This window comes from Benincasa hispida, chromosome 8, assembly GCF_009727055.1.
Source record: "Benincasa hispida cultivar B227 chromosome 8, ASM972705v1, whole genome shotgun sequence".
In the NCBI taxonomy this organism is placed as follows: domain Eukaryota; kingdom Viridiplantae; phylum Streptophyta; class Magnoliopsida; order Cucurbitales; family Cucurbitaceae; genus Benincasa; species Benincasa hispida.
The window spans coordinates 33199365-33216779 of NC_052356.1; the positions used below are offsets into that span (position 1 = coordinate 33199365).

The 17415-nt window shown below is 34.3% G+C and overlaps 1 protein-coding gene across 2 annotated transcripts; it reads right to left on the minus strand.

The window, feature by feature from the left end:
• Positions 1-4349: 4349 nt before the first annotated feature.
• LOC120083182 (small RNA 2'-O-methyltransferase) lies at positions 4350-12359 on the minus strand. Of its 2 annotated transcripts, none has more exons than XM_039038819.1 (11): positions 12055-12359; positions 11757-11894; positions 11393-11663; positions 10466-10555; positions 9140-9597; positions 8771-9016; positions 7206-8149; positions 6519-6670; positions 6325-6441; positions 5352-5489; positions 4350-4979 (listed from the first exon to the last, which is right to left on the minus strand). In XM_039038819.1, the coding sequence occupies exons 3-11, from the start codon at positions 11651-11653 to the stop codon at positions 4539-4541; spliced, it is 2847 nt and encodes a 948-aa protein (XP_038894747.1). In that variant the 5' UTR covers positions 11654-11663; positions 11757-11894; positions 12055-12359; the 3' UTR covers positions 4350-4538. The 2 variants fall into 2 exon arrangements, with proteins under 2 accessions (XP_038894747.1, XP_038894748.1); XM_039038820.1 differs by having other exon boundaries at positions 12003-12359.
• Positions 12360-17415: the final 5056 nt, after the last annotated feature.

A 17415-nucleotide genomic window follows, 5' to 3' on the forward strand; every position in this document is an offset into this window, starting at 1 on the left:
TAGTTTAACATCACATATATTTGATGATTAATATGACATTCATGTTAAAACATTTGATGTCAAACATAAGTTCATAAGAAATATAACACCATGAGTAAATTCACGTCTTTGCTACTTGAAATAAAAAGAACTAAAATCCTAAGTTTATGATTGTTCCCATGCAGCAAACATGCGTATAAACATATATCATCTCTCATCTAGCTCCATTTATTAGAAGTTTGAATGAATGATATAGTATATCCATTATCAACGGTTGATCCACTATTAGCATTTAAAGTTAATTCTTCTTCCCCCTGAATGCCTCCAACCCTATATCCATACTTTCACCCATTTCTTGAGTGATAAGGTTGTGAATTAGACAACATACTATTATGGTCTGACACTGGATTTGAATTGGATAGAATGATTTTCCTCTAAAAATGGCCCATCTGCCTTTCAACACACTAAATGTCCTTTCGATTGCGTTACTCGCAATTGAATGTTTCATGTTAAAAAATTCTCTTGGATTAGTCGGGGAATTCCCTCTTCCACGCCATTCAGATAGATGATATTGCTCTTCTCTATATGGTTCCAAGAATCCCTCTGCATTTGGGTATTAATATCATGTTCAATGTGATCCATTTAATCAATGACCTTATGAATTAGTGAAGTATCTAACATATCCTTCCATTATCGAAAATTTTTGTATTTTTACCCTTAGGAACCTTCAACCCATTCGGTTGTCCTATTGCATCCATCAGAACACGTGAATTCGATGTAGACCCTTCCCATTCTGGCATGACGAATATGAATTCTCCATTCATATTGCAAATAACAAGCATGTTCATTGCTATTTCACCTTTCCTTATTTTATACCTCGGATGATCAACAACAGATACATTGACCTTGATATATGTGTCATCCAAAGCACTTAAACCATTCTAAGTAGTGAACAAGGAACATGATAGGAGTTATGATCTAGCACTCTAAATCTGCCTCCTCACATAACTGATGGTTATGAGAAATTTTCATACCTCAAACCATTTCCATCTTTCATCAGTGCACGCGTTTGTGATTGGCTCCATTTTTTTTTAACAAAGTCTTGTGAAGATGTAAGACAGTGCTTAGTACAAATTGGAAATGCTTAGAGACTGTCTCACCGGACCTTATAAACTGTCTATGAACTATTCGATTCTTAACATCGTGGGAGGATGTGCAAGAACATGGCAACCATCTCTTCACGTCTATGTATTCAGTCCCTTTTAAACCACCTATTGTTCTAAGTATATTGCAAAGGATGGTGAACCATTTTCTATCCATTCTTGTACTCTCACGACAACATATGTCACTTTCGTATATCAACGAAAGAATGACAATTGCCTAATTTGATGTCTAATGTAAGGTGAGTACTATTGTTCTATCCTACAATGGTCGTTAAGTAATAGTTCTAGTAGCAGTAATGTTTGACGCTGGGTTGTTGTGATGACGGTCAATATTCTAATATTAGTTTATGGGTTTCCATAATAAGGGAAAACACAAACAGTTATCCCTAAAAAAGAAAGATGGAACAAGTTTAAACAAATTATGCTAATTTCAAACCACTAATCTAATTGAAATAGCAAAAATAATAATAAATAAATAAATAAATAAATAAAAATATAAAATATAAAAAGGGTTTAAGTCGGGTGGAATGTTATTACTTTTATCATTGGGCATTGGTTGAAAAAACAAGTAAATAGATGAAAAGTTGATTAAATAAATTATAAAACCCTTGTCTATTTTGTTCTTATCTTTGTCTTCTTAATTAAATTTTGTCTTTTTTTAAATAATAATAATAAATAACCTGTGAAACCCTTTTCGATTTTATTTATATTTTTATATTTTCTTAATTTATCTTTTCTACTATTTTCTATAAAAATATTTTTTAAAAGAAGTATGGTCTTTGAAAAAATAAATAATGAAAGATGTATAAATTTTGTTTTTCTTAGTTAAACAAATTATAAAACTCTTTTATATTTTATTTATATTCTCCGTTTTCTTAATTGAAAAAGTTATTAAATGAGTAAGAATATAATTTAGAAAAAAAAAAAAAACAATTGATTTTTCATACTATATGCTAGAAAATTTTGAAAGTGTGGTATTTGAAAAAAAAAATGTAATAAACCATTTAACTTGTTTCTACTTTTAATTAAGGAAAATAAAATATGGTTTTTCCTACTTGCATAAATGAAAAAAACAAATGATGTGCTTTCTACTAGAATAAAAGAATTGGTCAATGATATGCAACAACAATAAAATTTAAAAAAAAATGATATTCATTCATGCAACAATCACAAACAATTGTATATAATAAAAAAATCAATGATCGAAAATGTCAAAAGTTCATATAAAAATAGATACTAAACAGTTCAATTTAGCGTTCAGTACAAATACAAACTAAACACATAACCAACCTAGAATTTTCGTAATTCACAAATTACCTCAAACTAAGATACCATACAAATGTTTGTAACCTTGCAAATAATGTAAAGTGGAAAAAAAATTAGCAAGGTAGACGAGCAAAGGTATGGACTTATAAAAAAAAATTATATTAAAAATAATCAGCTTAGTAAGAGATTAAGTTTGAGACGGTTGGTGGTTGAATAGAAGTCAAGACAAGAAGAGACGTGAATACAAAAGAGGAAAAATATGGTAACCTCTGTGAAAAAGGGTACTCACCAACAAAGATATGATATGAAGATGGAAGTGGAGTTCTCTCACATGTTTGAACATTATGATCTCATATATAGAGAGGAAATCAAACCAACAAATACACACATCGAGCATCATTAGTATTGAAAACAAATCTCAACCAGCAACATCAAGAAGAAAAAAAAAAAAGAAAAGAAAAGAAATTCATGCAACAAAAATAAAAATCAAACAATGTGCATGATTCATCATTGACCGATTTTTAAGGAAAAGGAACAAACCTTCAATTAATGTCTGCCCTCACCAAGCTTCAAAAACAAATTGTCCTCTACCAAGCTATCCTTTGAGTTTACATGGAAGCAAAGGAAGCTACATTAGATGAGAGGATAAGTAAGAAAGGAAGTGGCAAAGGACTAATTCTTGTTTTCTTGGAGTGGTAGGGGGAGAGAGGTTAGAAATTCACACATATCTGCAAAATAGACAAACTAAAAGTATCTAAAAAATGGAAGGATCCGGAAAAAAAAAAAAAAAAAATCCAAACTAAAAATGAGAGTGTGGATATGGGAAAAAAAACCATAGAAAATCCAAAAAAAAAAAAAAACCAACAAAAAATAGAACAATCTTAGAAAACACAAATATTTTTTTTAAAAAAAGCAAAGATAGATTTTAAAAAAGAAAAAATATGAAACAAAACCCTAACATGAAAATGCGAAGTCTCGATAGAAAAGGAGAGAACAATCTAACCGATATGAAAAGAACCCATACATTCCAAAAAAAATCACATAAATCTCCAACAAAAAAGGAATTCAGTCTTTAAAAACAGCACAAATATAAATCTGAAAAAAAAAATAAGATAAAGAAAATCACTAACATGAGCATCCAATAGAAACAAGTCTGAGAAAAAGAGAAAAATCTAACTCATTTAAAATATAAAAACCAATTGAAAATTCATAATTCTCCGAAAAGATTACAAATCTCCAACAAAGAAAACACATCTTTAAAATAAATCATAAATATGTTTAAAAATAAACATATGAATTTGGAAAAAAAAAATGGAGGAAAAAATCTCAGATCTGAGAAGAGAAAATCTAGCGAATCATATCGAAAAGAGAAAAATGAAACTTAAAAATTGAAGAAAAAACAATAGAAAAAATAACTATATCTTGAAAAAAATCGTTACAAATATAGATATGAAGAAAAAAAAGTGGAAATAAAATATTTCTAAAGACAAAAAAAACCCGAACTAATCGGATGAAGATGAAAAGCGAGAAAAGGGAAGGAGATGAAGACCTATCGAGGAAGATGAAAAATCGATGGAAGAGAGATGAGAGAACCTAGTAGAAGAGAGGAAGTTGGAAAAATGAAAGGTGAGCGAGGATAGTGAGTTTGCTTGGGAAACGTGCAAACTTCAACGGTAATCACGGTTGGAGTCTATGGGAAGAGTGGTATTGTATCCGGTGTTGGGAAATCTGTGGACCAAACAAGAAGTGGGCTTCACAACTCCAGATTTCTGAAGTCCACTCTTTGGGCCAAACAACCCCTAAAAAAGCCTTCTTTGAAAAAATTTAAATTTAAATGCATTTATGAAATATATGATCCAAAGATGATTTTTTATGAGAAAATCTTTTGCAATAATTCAATCTCATAGGCTTGAGAAAAGCTATACAGATCTAATAGATATATATTAGAGTTTTGATGAGTGTCTTGATGTTAGAATGATCTTTTGGAGTCGAATATCTTTTTCTGTTCATCTATGTATTGTGTCTGACTAACTAACTGTCATGTACAAAGCTGATCAAAATTCAAAAAGCTTCAAGTGATTAAAACTTGGGAAGCTATACAAACTTTCATTGCAGTTCCAGGGTAGTTCTTCATTTGTTGCTGCTATTCCACTCCCATATAACTTGGTACTTGGAAGCTGATTCTGCCTTGTCAACAATTGGATGTACATGTCGAGTTTCAAATCTTCTTCGGAAGATAGCAATTTGGGAAGCATAACCAGGCTCCATGTGACCCGATCCGCCAACCCCACTGAATTCTACAGAGTAGTTGTGTCTTGTGGCTAAATCTCTTGCCCAGTGACTGAACTGTTCTCTAGTCCACTCGAACTTGTGATCGTGATTGCGAAATTTGCAAGATTGTAACTGCGTTTTGTCATCTGGATCCCCTTCTTGGGTTGAAAGGTTTGATCCTTGGAGTATCACATTGTACTCGTAGTTCGGTGTTGAAACGACAAGAAGTTTGGGACAGAATGAACTCAGCACCAAATTGCCAAACAGATACGCTTGATCTTCTTCCATATGCTCAATTACCTGCAGTTTACCTAGTACTTTCAGTGACCCGAGTTTTACATTGGTTCATTTTAACAAATACCATATACCATTCCATATTTCACAATAACAGTACTCAGAGCCAAAGTTTCCAGAGGAGATAAAGATTCAGAGTAAAAGAGAGAGTGAGCCAACCAAGCTTAATTTTTTTTGCCTTTTTCATTGATATGGCAGCACCCAACTTGCGCCTTTCATGTTGACATTTGAGCAATGATTGACGAAAATTATGTGCATAATTCAATCCAGCATCTTATAATATACACGATGGATGTTAAAAATAAGATTTTCTCCTTTCTAAGCTTTAAGGACAGGCAGACCACTTAGGATATGAAAATAGTGATAATTGGAGAGTACCTCTAAGCAAGTGGCAATGTCAAATTCACACAATCGTGGATCAAAATCTGTGATGGATCCATCGTAAAGAATTGCTGATTTGATGGGAGTACGAGGCACATGGCTATTTAGTTCTGTGCTCAGTTTTGAATGAAGTATCTGCAAAGCAAAACAATAAAATTTACTAAAACCACAGGGAAAACGAAACTTGTAATAAAGCTAAACTAAGGAGAAAATCTGTAAGACCCTAGTTACGGTTATACTGGGATTATTAGTATGTTTATGAGCAAGGGCATATTAGTAATTAGCTAAGAAGTTTGTTATAATTTTTAGATATAAATAGAGGGAGTGGGTTAGGAGTTAGGTGTGAAGATTTTGGTAGGAATTTCCATGGTGGGAATTTGAGAGAGTAGCCTCACGAAAGACTGTTTTAGTGTTCTTTGTTGTTCTTGAGCTTTCTTGTTACGAGGCATCCTAACAAAATCTTCTTGCACATTTTAACGCTCTCTCTCTCAATATATATACATGTAGACATATAGACACACACATATGATGATAATGATGAATGATACAAGATTCTCCAAAAAAGAAAAACAAAGTCAAATGACCCTCTAAGAGAAGAAATAATTATGTGATTGCATAATAGTTCAACAGGATATTTTTATGCAAAATTTGTTAGGAAAAAATAGGAAGGTCAGTTAGAGGGCTATTGGGAAGATAATAGGAGTTCAGTCCAGGTTTAACGCCACTGTCCAGGCAATTGGGTCAACACCAGGCAATTGGGTCAAAAACTTGTTTATTATAATCATTAGTTCTTGATTCTCAACAGTTGCAGCTCCTTGGAATTTCATTTTTATGGCTCCCTTGTGTCCATTGGCCCATATTTTAGTATGGCATGATTTATTTTCCTTCATCTAAAACATTCACATCAATTTAAATTAAAACAGAACGTGAGAGATGAACAGACTACAGAGTGATCATAAAACATCCAGACCTTCGCTGCACGGCTGAGACTTTTTTGTGAGATATCAACACCAACAATTTTCTCTAAAGATGTTTGGTAATTTAGTAAAGAATCCAACAGACTCCCCGAGCCACATCCAAAGTCAACCTGAGATGAGATCCGTAGAGATAAAAGGACAACTTTCATCCATAAACTAAAATAGAATACGAGAAGTTTCAACATACCAATGTACAAGCATGTGATTCTTTGATATATTTCACAGCAAATTCCACCCGTTGCTTTGACAGTGGAGGACTGAAAAGAGCCTGCTCCATCCTGGCTTCCAAAGGTTCCGTAACACGTGACAAAGTACATGAATATTCCAAGCAACATGCACCTGCATGATAATAATTTTAAGAAATAATAAATAAATAAAAACAGAATATTACAGTTGTATCTTTCCATTTTATATATACAACATTAGATTCAAAATCTATCATGCTTGAACTAAAGAAGCCTTGCAGTATAAAAGAATAGTGCCCCAATAAGCTTTGCAGTATAATTAGCCAAGACAAAAGAGTTCTTCTCAGCCCTTCAAGACAGTGAGCCTAAATGGCATGTTGAATTATCAACAGCATGTTCATCCTGAAATTATAATTTTGTACAGCATTAAAAATTATAATGGTCTTTAAATCATTAAACACTTGGTTGGAAAAATCTTGAATCTTGAAGTCACTAAAACCTTAGATGGTTTCCTTTCCTTTTACATGATTCATAATTCAGACTTGGATGGCCCTACTCATAGAATTTTGGAGATAGTCTTCAAATACTACATAATTTTCAAGCTCAGCACAGAAATAGAGTATTTATTCTTGAAATTACCAGGTGCCTGATTTGAAATGACTTTGAAAGGGAGGGAGAAGGGAACTAACTTGAATCTAACAAGTGAAGTATCCTAGCAGAATTGAGAGTTGCAGCTAAAACAAACTCTCTAGGGGCCAATTCTGCACAAAAACAAGCAGACTGACCAACAGACATCTGCTGTACAATTGCTTCAAGACATGGAATAACACATCCAGAGCCTATTTCGAACTCATACTCATCATTCTTCTCAATAGTTTCTCTAACTTCCACGCCTTCAGCCTTGAGGGCTACATTATAACTGATGCATACTAACGATCCATTAGATGGACTAATACCAGAATCTGAACCTTGAATGTTCAGAGAACAATCTCCATACCCAAGATAGTTACATGGAAATTTCAAGTCATTTGATTTATGTGATATTTCTCCTTGAACTTTACTGTTCAAACCAGAATGAACAGATCTGCAGGAGGCTAGTTCTTCAAAGAACCTTTGGGAATTAAATCGAAGGGCAAGTGCATCAGCATAAGATGTCAATCTCTCCAAAGACACGTGTAAATCCTTGAAATATACATCCAACCACAAAAGCACTCTCAAACAAACATTCTGAATTGAATCAAACTGCTTCTTGAAGGTGTCTTTCGGCGAGCATTCCAAAAGCAATTCCTGACTTTTGGAATAAATTCTTACTTCACATCTGAACGTATCTTCTGATTCTACACATTGTCCTTTGTCTTCAGCAATTGTGCCTCCATTTGCATGATCTTGCACTGCACTTGAATCTGTTACCTGTAAGTTCTGTTTATCAGATGACTTGGAAGATGCTATAACACCCACGGCAGAGATGATAGGTTCAGATAATCTTTGCTGACGACAGAACGTACAAAGGACATCCCTTGGGAAAGCACCCCTCCAGTTTGCTTTTGTGGTGAACGTTGAAGGCAATTGTGCCGTAACCATTGCTTCTCTGGACAACTTGTAAATACCACTTGGTGTCTTGTTAATAAGCATCCTGTAGGTGAATATCTTGTTATACTATATAGTAGCAATGTACCAAGAAACGTTTCTTTTACTTTGCAACTGTTGAAAAAGCCCTCAATGGCAATTGTTGATGTTATCATTATCGACCAAGAAAGGTGAGGAAATGTCAAATGCAAGATTCACATGGTAGGGATTCTATTCTAGGTCAATGTGACAGTGTCCTATACATGAGCCACCTCTAACCATTGAAGTAATTTGAATTGCAACTAACTGATTCATACAAAGGGCTCATTCGTTCTTCCCTGAGTTAAAAACAGTTACATTCCACAAGTTTAAAGGTTCGACTGTAACAAAAAACATCAAGCAAAAATTAACAAAAAGCATCAAGCAAAAATAAGTGACAATGATTGACATTTGAAGGCAGATTCAATAAGGAAACCCATGGCAGGCAGAGCATCAGTAAGAAAATATATCTAGTAACGATGGAAGATGAAGTCGTCACTAATTGACCAATGACATTTATCAACAGTTTGAGGTATCTTTGTTGATTAATGCAACATGTGCGTGTGTGTGTAGGCATACGTAAGCGAAAGAAAAGCAGGAAAAAGGAACTTATTAGATGATTCAATTGAAAACAGAAACCAGAAGAGACCTGTAATATGATTGCAAGCCAATGTTCTCATGAAAAAGATCTTTACTCTTCCATGTGTACCCAATGTTTGCTAAAATTGCATCTCCATATATATCCTGACCACATAAATAAGTTGCTCTTGCATTCAATGGTTCTTCAAAGTGAAGAGCTTCTTTGAACTCTAGAAGATCAGAAGGTAGATCAGATAGAAAAGTTTCAGAAGCCGCAAAGTACAATCTTGTTTCAGAGGAAGCTCTACCAACAGGCCTAATGAAAAGAGAGATGATGGATTAGTTCGCATAGAAATCATTCATATGAAGAAAAAACCAAGCATTAATAACACCAAGAAACCGTCTTCCAGCATCTTGATTTATCATGGCTATCACCAACCTTGAGATGAAAATCTTGGTTGCATCACACAAGCCAAGTTGCTTGGCAATAAGATCCAGGTAATACCCAGTTGGAGAAAGGTCAAGGGTTATACTTTGTACAGGCTTATCGAGAAAATGTGGAATACGTACGACTTCAATCAAAGATCTTTCAGATGAAAGAGAGGGCTCGATAACTGATGATGTTATAACTTCAGAAGGGTATGGATTTTTCCTTTGAAGTGAAAGTTGTCCTTTAGGAGCAGAAAGAGATTCAGATAATTTTGCAGCTGCCCTCAAGATACATGGGATAACCAAGTATGGATTTGACTCCACGTGAGGATCGATCCATTTAGACAAATTACAAATCCTTGCATCGTAAGCAAAAATAACCGACATAGGAACTAAACAATGAAGCTCTCCTTCTCTCTGCACAGCACCTCTAAAGTGACCACTGAGTGGGTGAAGAGCTGAAAGGAACTGTAACGAATAGAGAGTAGAGAGACAAAGATTGTAAAAAGAAAATTTTAAAGAGAAAGCATGAAGAATCACATCAAATATCTTGTTTTCCAAAATGAAACCAGCACAATATGCATATGCATAAATTTAAACAAAGATGGGGGGAGGAAGCAAACTAAGATCATAATTTACCATGTTGTACACTGGGCTTGAAGGAAAATTAAGTGATCCAATAAGACTAATTGATAAAGTTGAGAAAAATTCAGTTAATCCCAACAAATTACCAGATAATCATAAAAGAATAAGACTGAAGAATATGCGAGCTTCACACTGGAAAGTAAACAGGTTGAAGACCAAAACAGCAAGGTCAAGATGAGTAAATGCAATTTAGAATTTGATCAACATGTTTCTCTTTTTGAGACAGTAAGTACTAGCCATTAAGTTACTATGAAATAGTGTATGGTTCGTTCATTTCAGTCCCAACTAACCAATTAAAATCCTTTATGTTGGAATAATTTAGAATACATGGGAGGCAATCAATTAAACCCTTGCACTTTGCTTTTCTTATCTTTATAACAATTCAAAGGGTCTAAATTGGATATCATTTACTAAGGAAGCTAAAAGCAAGCAAGCGACAGAAGAAAAATAGTTAAATCAACTCTAACCTGATTGCTTAATTCACATATACACTAATGAGTTCTATTAAAACTGACACAAACACAAAACTAACTGCCATCCACCATACTAAGCACATATTCAAATTGCTGAATGAAAAAGGAAAAATCCTTAAACAAGTCATATTCTCTTTTTGTATAATAAATGCCTTATTGACTAGCAGCTGAAAATATAGAACCTCTTTGACCCAAATACAGCTGTGCAAATTACCAACCTCATTGGAAAATAAATAGTTTATCCGAGCAACTAACTCATCGAATGCTTCCTCTGAAGTTAGATCATTGGCTCTTGTAAGGATGCCCAGCTGTAAGCAATGGAATAAACAATAAATCAAATTATCTTGTCTTGTGGAACGAAAGTATACAATCTTCCCATAAAGTAAAATGTAACATTGAGTAAGACCTGAAAACTACAAAAGTTGATAGATCGACCTGTACAATGTTAAATTGTTAATCACAAGTCAATGTAGAACCTAATACACTGAACTGAAGTATTTATATGTTCATTCGTTAATCAGATAAAGCTAAAGTGTGAAGCCTGAGTTAGTGAAGCTTATCGTGCTGAACGGGATGCTCATCCTTCTTTCCATCAAAATATAGTGCTCATATGAGGAAAATTGGATCAAACATGAAAGATTCTAGTAATTCAGGAGAAAATGAAGGTGGTTGATCCACATTATGGATATGAATAAGACTCCATGTTAATGGGTGATCTCCTTGTTTAAAGGATATTGCGCTTAATGGTGCTAAATGACACACCATGGCGACTGTTATGTAGAAGACATTTGCCCCACCTTCAAATGTTGAGGGCCTAACTTGCCTCACCTCTCACCAAATGCAAGCACTTCGGCTCACCTCACAAACCTTGATAGGAGTACATATAATCTTGAATCACAAGCAATATCTAATTCTATGGAAGTAAAAAAAAAAAAAAATGCCTGTACATCAATATAAAGAGACCATGAGATTTATCATTTCATGTCTCCTAAATTGAGTACCAGACCAGAAAGAGCTATTTTTTCCCATTTTATTAATAAAAATAAATGGCAACACAAATAATGGAGCATCATCCACCAAAAGCAAGCTAGTACATTTTTAACAGGGCAATACACTTAAAATTGTTAAAATGCAAATAACCAGACCTTCTCTATGGCTAATTCTGCAGCAGATTGTTCAGCATCCCTCTTTCTTTTAAACGTTCCTGACACAACAGAAACGTCTGGAAGCTCTAAATTGCAGCGAAAAAGACAAGCCCCCTTCTGAGCAATGGCCAATCCCGGGCACCCATTTTGAGGCGGCTCATGTACTTCCTCTATTGTGTAGCAAGCCTTGCTTCCAAACTTTTGGTGAATAACAGCCTTAGGCGTAAGCGTTGGTTTCCTCGAGGCTCCTCCAGTTTCCATCAGTGAAAAACTGCGCATCAATACATGACCAAATTGTTAATTAAACGCTCACTTGAAGAGGTGACTACGCCCATTTCACAAGAAACTTAGTGGGTTTTCGTACTTCTTTCTTTTACTTTTCTCTGAACTTTGTTCACACTTCACAGACGAAACAGATGAAATGCGAAACAAGAAGCCACCATTTCTCCACTAAAACCTATTTCCCCCCATTTTCACATGTCATCCCCGGGAATTTGATCATCTAAACAGAAACAAAATAAGCCATATCAATAGCAAAAGAAAATGCAATTAAATGGGATTTCATACAACACACGAGAAGAAAAAGAAAAGTCGAATAACAAAGCAATACTCCAAAACCCATTAGAAATCAGAAGCAAAGCAGCAGAGAAGAATAGGCTCACTGGGTCTGAGGTAAAGGAATAATGGAAGAAGAACAGACTAAAACAAGAGATACCCAGATGATCAAAAGGGGAAAAAAAGCTTCTGAGCTAAAGAGCCATCAATGGGTTGGGGCTAGAAACAGGGAGTAGAAAAAGGTTGGGGCGTGAGAGAAATAAAGATGGACAATTGGGTATGTACGAATGAAAGAGGTTTGTTTACTGAGGAGCGTGAAGCTTTGTGAATAAGGAATGAATTATGCAAAAAGCAGAGAGGAGGGAAAGCTGTGGATGTTTGGAATTGGAAGAATATTTGGACTCCCCATGTATTTGTGTGTTGGTCTTTTTCGCTCCATAGGAAGTTATGTGGAATTTTCTTGGTAAAAAATAATTCCCTAAAGTTTTCTTATTTAAAAAATAGCACATTCTTTTTCCATTTTAATCTCGTAGCACCAACTCTAATAAGGCCATTGATGTTGCTCTACAACATGCATGATGCTTAAAACCACATAAATACTATTATGTCTTCAACATTAGCCATATATATTCAAACATCTACATACATGCTTATATCAACATAGTCACATAATAGTATTCCATACATTTAAAATTAATAAAACGAATATTAAGGCATGCCCAACCATATCAGAACACATCACAATTTTAAAATAACATCAGTCATAATCATACATAATATAAATACATCACACATCATGTTAGCATACAGGCAAACATGCCCAACAAATAGAATTCTACTTACTTAATAAACAAATTGAACGACTCCTGAAATAATAAAATACGGTTCCAACATTTAGAACTTTGTTAAAAAGCTTATTCAGAAACTCAACGAGTATATGGAATATCTTACCAAAGGTAACGTTAGATCTCGACTCAAGCACCTCGAACTAAGTCTAAACTACAAATAAAGTATACTCATTAGTTAAAGACTAATTTACAACACCTAAATTCAATTTAAAAAGCTCTAAATGAAGTTTTAACAACTAAAACTCACCAAGACAGATTTAAGTCCTTGCTACAAAATGTTTGAGTATTTTCGAAACTATTCCAAACCTTAAATAAGGGCTTCTAAGCATTAAACACCAACATAAAGAACCTTAAACTATGTCAAAAAGAAATTTAGATTGCTATACTTGTTGTTTCTTACCCAAAATGACCAAAACCTCGTTGGTTGGTGTCCGAAATCGCTTACTTCTGCATATTTGAAGTCATTAGGCAATGGTTAACTTAAATCCAACTTCAAAAAGGGATGAATAAGTGTCGAGTTGAAATAGGGAAAAATGTCACTGTCAAGGTGTTTAGACCATGTGGGTTGCTAAAACTTTCAAATGTTGTGGGTTTCACGTCGAGGCTCACAGTTGTTGAAGAAGGGAAGCACCTTTGTTGTTGGTCCACATTGGAGTCGCACTGACTTGGGTCTTCCACCGTCACACGCTAGTGATGTTGTTGTTGCTCGAGGTTCAAAGCTCGCTGACTGAAACTTGAAGAAGAAGATCAACAACCTATTTGAATATGTCGATGTAGCATCGCCGACGAGAAGGATGGATGTTTGGCCAGCTGAAGCGATACAAAGTGAGGCTGCAGCTAGAAAGCACGGGCACTTCATTCTGGATGAAGTGTCAGTGTTGGACACGTGTCCGACACTGATACGCGCTTGACACGTATTAGACACACAAAATTGTGTCCTTTTTTTCTAGGACATGTTGGGACACGCATTAGGGCACACTAGATTTTTGTTAACTTTTTTTTAATTATCTTAATATTCAAAATTAAAGGAAAAATATTTAGAACCATAATTTTAACATAACTAGCTGCCAACCCCTCATTTTTCTTTCCCTCATCGTCGACCATTGCATCTTGCCATCTCCACTGGACAACTACTATCGCTCCTCTCCACTGGATGTCGTTGACCATCGAACAACCACCACTCTTTGTTGGACGACTGACTCGAGGTTTTCTTTCTATTTTTTCTTTTTCCCGTGCACATTTTGGTTTTCTCACTTTTGATCCCTAGTTTTTTTAATTAGTGGCTTTTTTTTTAAAAAAAAAAAGTAGGAATGAAAAAGAATATTAGTAACTAGTAGGTTATATTCTTTTTAACCCGTCCATTCAATTTTCTATATTAGATTACATCTTCCTCCACATCTACATCTAGTAATAGTGGTCAAACATCATGATTCCTTTAATAGTAACTACAATCTCACCTTCTATTGTTGAAGATGAATCAAAATGACTTTGGCAATTTGTGACAAATAATCAAAGATTGAATAAAGTGAGTGAAAACATTTATTGGCAATGTAATTTTTTGTCATTGCTAAAAAAAGAGCTCTTATACAAGGGTTAGAGCTCATTTATTAAGCTTGAATGGTTATGGAATTTGAGTGCATAGTAAAGTTACCCCCAAGATAAGGTCGACATGCAAAGATTCGAAGATGAGGTGAAAGATCGTATGACTAAATAGACTCCAAAAAAATATTCCTCGACCACCTCCATTTATACCTTCTGATGGAATTAATGTGAGCAAATCTCCCTCTCCTTCTACCTTTGAGCAAAAGAAAAGGAAAAGTGCTCCAAGTGTGCAATAGAAATATCAATTAATATGCCATCAAGGGACCAATTATATTCACTTATTGCACATATGTTTTATCCTTCAAGATTGTCTTTTCATTTAAGAAATCCACACTATGTAAACTCATACACTTATGCTACAAATAACTTATTGTCAAGATACTTGCCTATGGATATAAGGCAAATATTCAAAGATTATTACAACCCATCAGAGATACATGGAAGGAAAGGAGCGTGACTATTGCGAGTGATGGCTGAAGTGACTTGCAAATGAGACCTTTGATAAACTTTATGGTAACCACAAATAGTCAACCAATGTTTTTAAAAGCAGCAGATTGCTTAGGTGAGATGAAAGATAAATATTTTATTGCAGATCTGTTAAAGGAAGTGACTTGTGAAGTCGGTCCTCAAAGTGTAATTCAAGTGATACTGATAATGCTCCTAGGGTGCAGGGCAAATTATTGAATCACGGTTTTTTACGATTGTATGGACACTATGTGTAGTACATCTAATCTTGCCTTGAAGAATATATGTTGAAAACAATTTACTTGTCTATGAGGAATGTAGTTGGATTTCTTATATTGCTAGTGATGTGATGGTCATGAAGATTTTTATTATGAATCATTCGATGAGGCTTGCTATTTTTAATGAGTTCAAATCTTTGAGATTACTTTCTGTAGCAAAAATATGTTTTGCATCAGTCATTATCATGCTTAAAATGTTCAAGCTTATTAAAGGTGGGTTGCAAGCTATGGTCATTAGTGACAAATGGATATACTACCGAAAGGATGATGTGGCAAAAGCAAGATATGTGAAAGGACTGGTTTTGGATGATGTTTGGTGGGACAAAATTGATTATATCATTTCCTTCACTTCACCTATATACGAAATGATTTGGATCTATGATACGGATGCACCTACCCTTCATTAGTTTATGACATTTGGGATACTACAATTGAAAAGATGAAGACTGCAATTTATAGGCACGAAGGAAAACGTGGAGATGAAGACTCTTCCTTTTTGGGGTTGTCCATAATATTATCATTGATTGTTGAAACAAGAATAATAGTCCACTCCATTATTTGGCTTATTCTTTGAACCCAAGGTACTTTATAATAATTAAATCTTTCTATTCTAATCTTATTCTATTTGTATTATAATTTCTAAAAGTTCAGCATTTGTTAATGTAGGATCTAAAGGCAATACTAGAGGGGGATGAATAGGGTTGACTACCAATTTTTAAAAAATAATTTTATCTTCAAACAATGCTCAATAAAGTTAACCCACTAATTTGATTAAAGAAAATTTATGCAAGACAAAATTTAAATCATGCAAGCTATGATAATTTCAAATTTAAAGACAATTTAATCAATGATAAATTTAAATAATACACTAAAAATTAAATCATGCAATTAGGAAAGATTAAAAAATAACTAAGACAAGAACAAAAAAATTGAAAACCATAAATAAAAGAGAGAGGAAGAGAAAACACCGGGAATTTTAGTGGTTCGGCAAATTGTCTACTCCATTCTCCAACCAAGACATACGACATACGACCCTCTTGTAGGTGAGGACCAAATCGACATACGACCCTCTTTTTCTTAGGCTAAAGAGAAATCCAAGATCCTTTTTACTAGTCCAGGATCAAACCAATTTCTTTTTCTCACAACCTAAGGTGTACCCACACCTTAATACAATTCCTAAAAATTAAAAGAAAACCTCACAATATTACCTCTTGAAGGCTAAATACACAAGTTGAGCACTCAAAAAAAAAAATCACAAAAAAAACTCTAGGCCAATTTAGGAACAAGGAGGACAAGAATTTGAGAGTAGAAAGAATTGAGAGCTTAAGACTTGATAGCTTTTGGTGTATCAATGAAGAGTAAAATCAAGTTGAATTTATAGGCGAGGGGATAAATTTTGGCCATTGGATATGATTGCAAATGAAGGGTGGAGATTGAATAAAAATAGAAAAGGAAATGATTTGTAATTAAGAGAGGAATTGAAAAGGAAAGAATTTGTAATTAAGAGAGGAATTGAAAAACTGGAATGATTGAGATTTGGAGAATAAAAATGATTTGAAGGATGACAATTTAGGAAGGAAATCAAATTTGAAAAGGCTGAAAAATCTTAAACCGTGCCACGTGTCGCCATACTATTGATCCGCGCATCAATTAACGATTTCTCCTCATTTTCCTTTTTTTTTTTTTTTAAATATCAGCTGCCACTTGTCATTATCTTATTCATCCACGGTCGCCACGTTAGCAAAAAGTGACCGGTTGGAGTGCCACATAAGCTTCCACGTCATCAAAATTGATCGTTTGTGTGCCACATCAGCCGCCACGTCAGATGCCACGTCAGGTGCCACATGTCACTGCCACGTTAGATTTCCTCTCCAATCTTCTTTTGCTTATAACTTTCTCGTTTGAACTCTGATTTGAGCGATTCAAATTGCATTGGAATCTTCTTTTCGAGCTCTACAAAATAGTAACTCTGAAACACTGAAAATGTTAGTACAAAAATTCTGAGTTTGTTATCATCAAAATACTTGGTTTGATTGAAGCCTTAAAGCTAACAATCTCCCCTTTTTTGATGATGACAAACCACCATAATATCAAAAATACTTCTCCCCTTTTGTTATCAACAAAAAGATATACAAGTGATTTTTCTCCCCCTTAATCATACAAATAATGCTCCCCCTCAATAAATTATAACATAAATTCATAGAAATATGAATAATGCTCCCTCTCTCCCCCTTAATCATACAAATAATGCTCCCCCTCAATAAATTATAACATA

Bases quoted from the DNA above. Each gene is read 5' to 3' on its own strand.
- LOC120083182 (XM_039038819.1), bottom strand. From the start codon at position 11,653: ATGGAAACTGGAGGAGCCTCGAGGAAACCAACGCTTACGCCTAAGGCT. The intron at 10,556-11,392 runs GTCTGGTTATTT...CATTGCTTACAG, and splicing joins CAGAATTAGCCATAGAGAAG to CTGGGCATCCTTACAAGAGC. The intron at 8,150-8,770 runs GTCTCTTCTGGT...ATTCACCTACAG, and splicing joins GGCTTGCAATCATATTACAG to GATGCTTATTAACAAGACAC.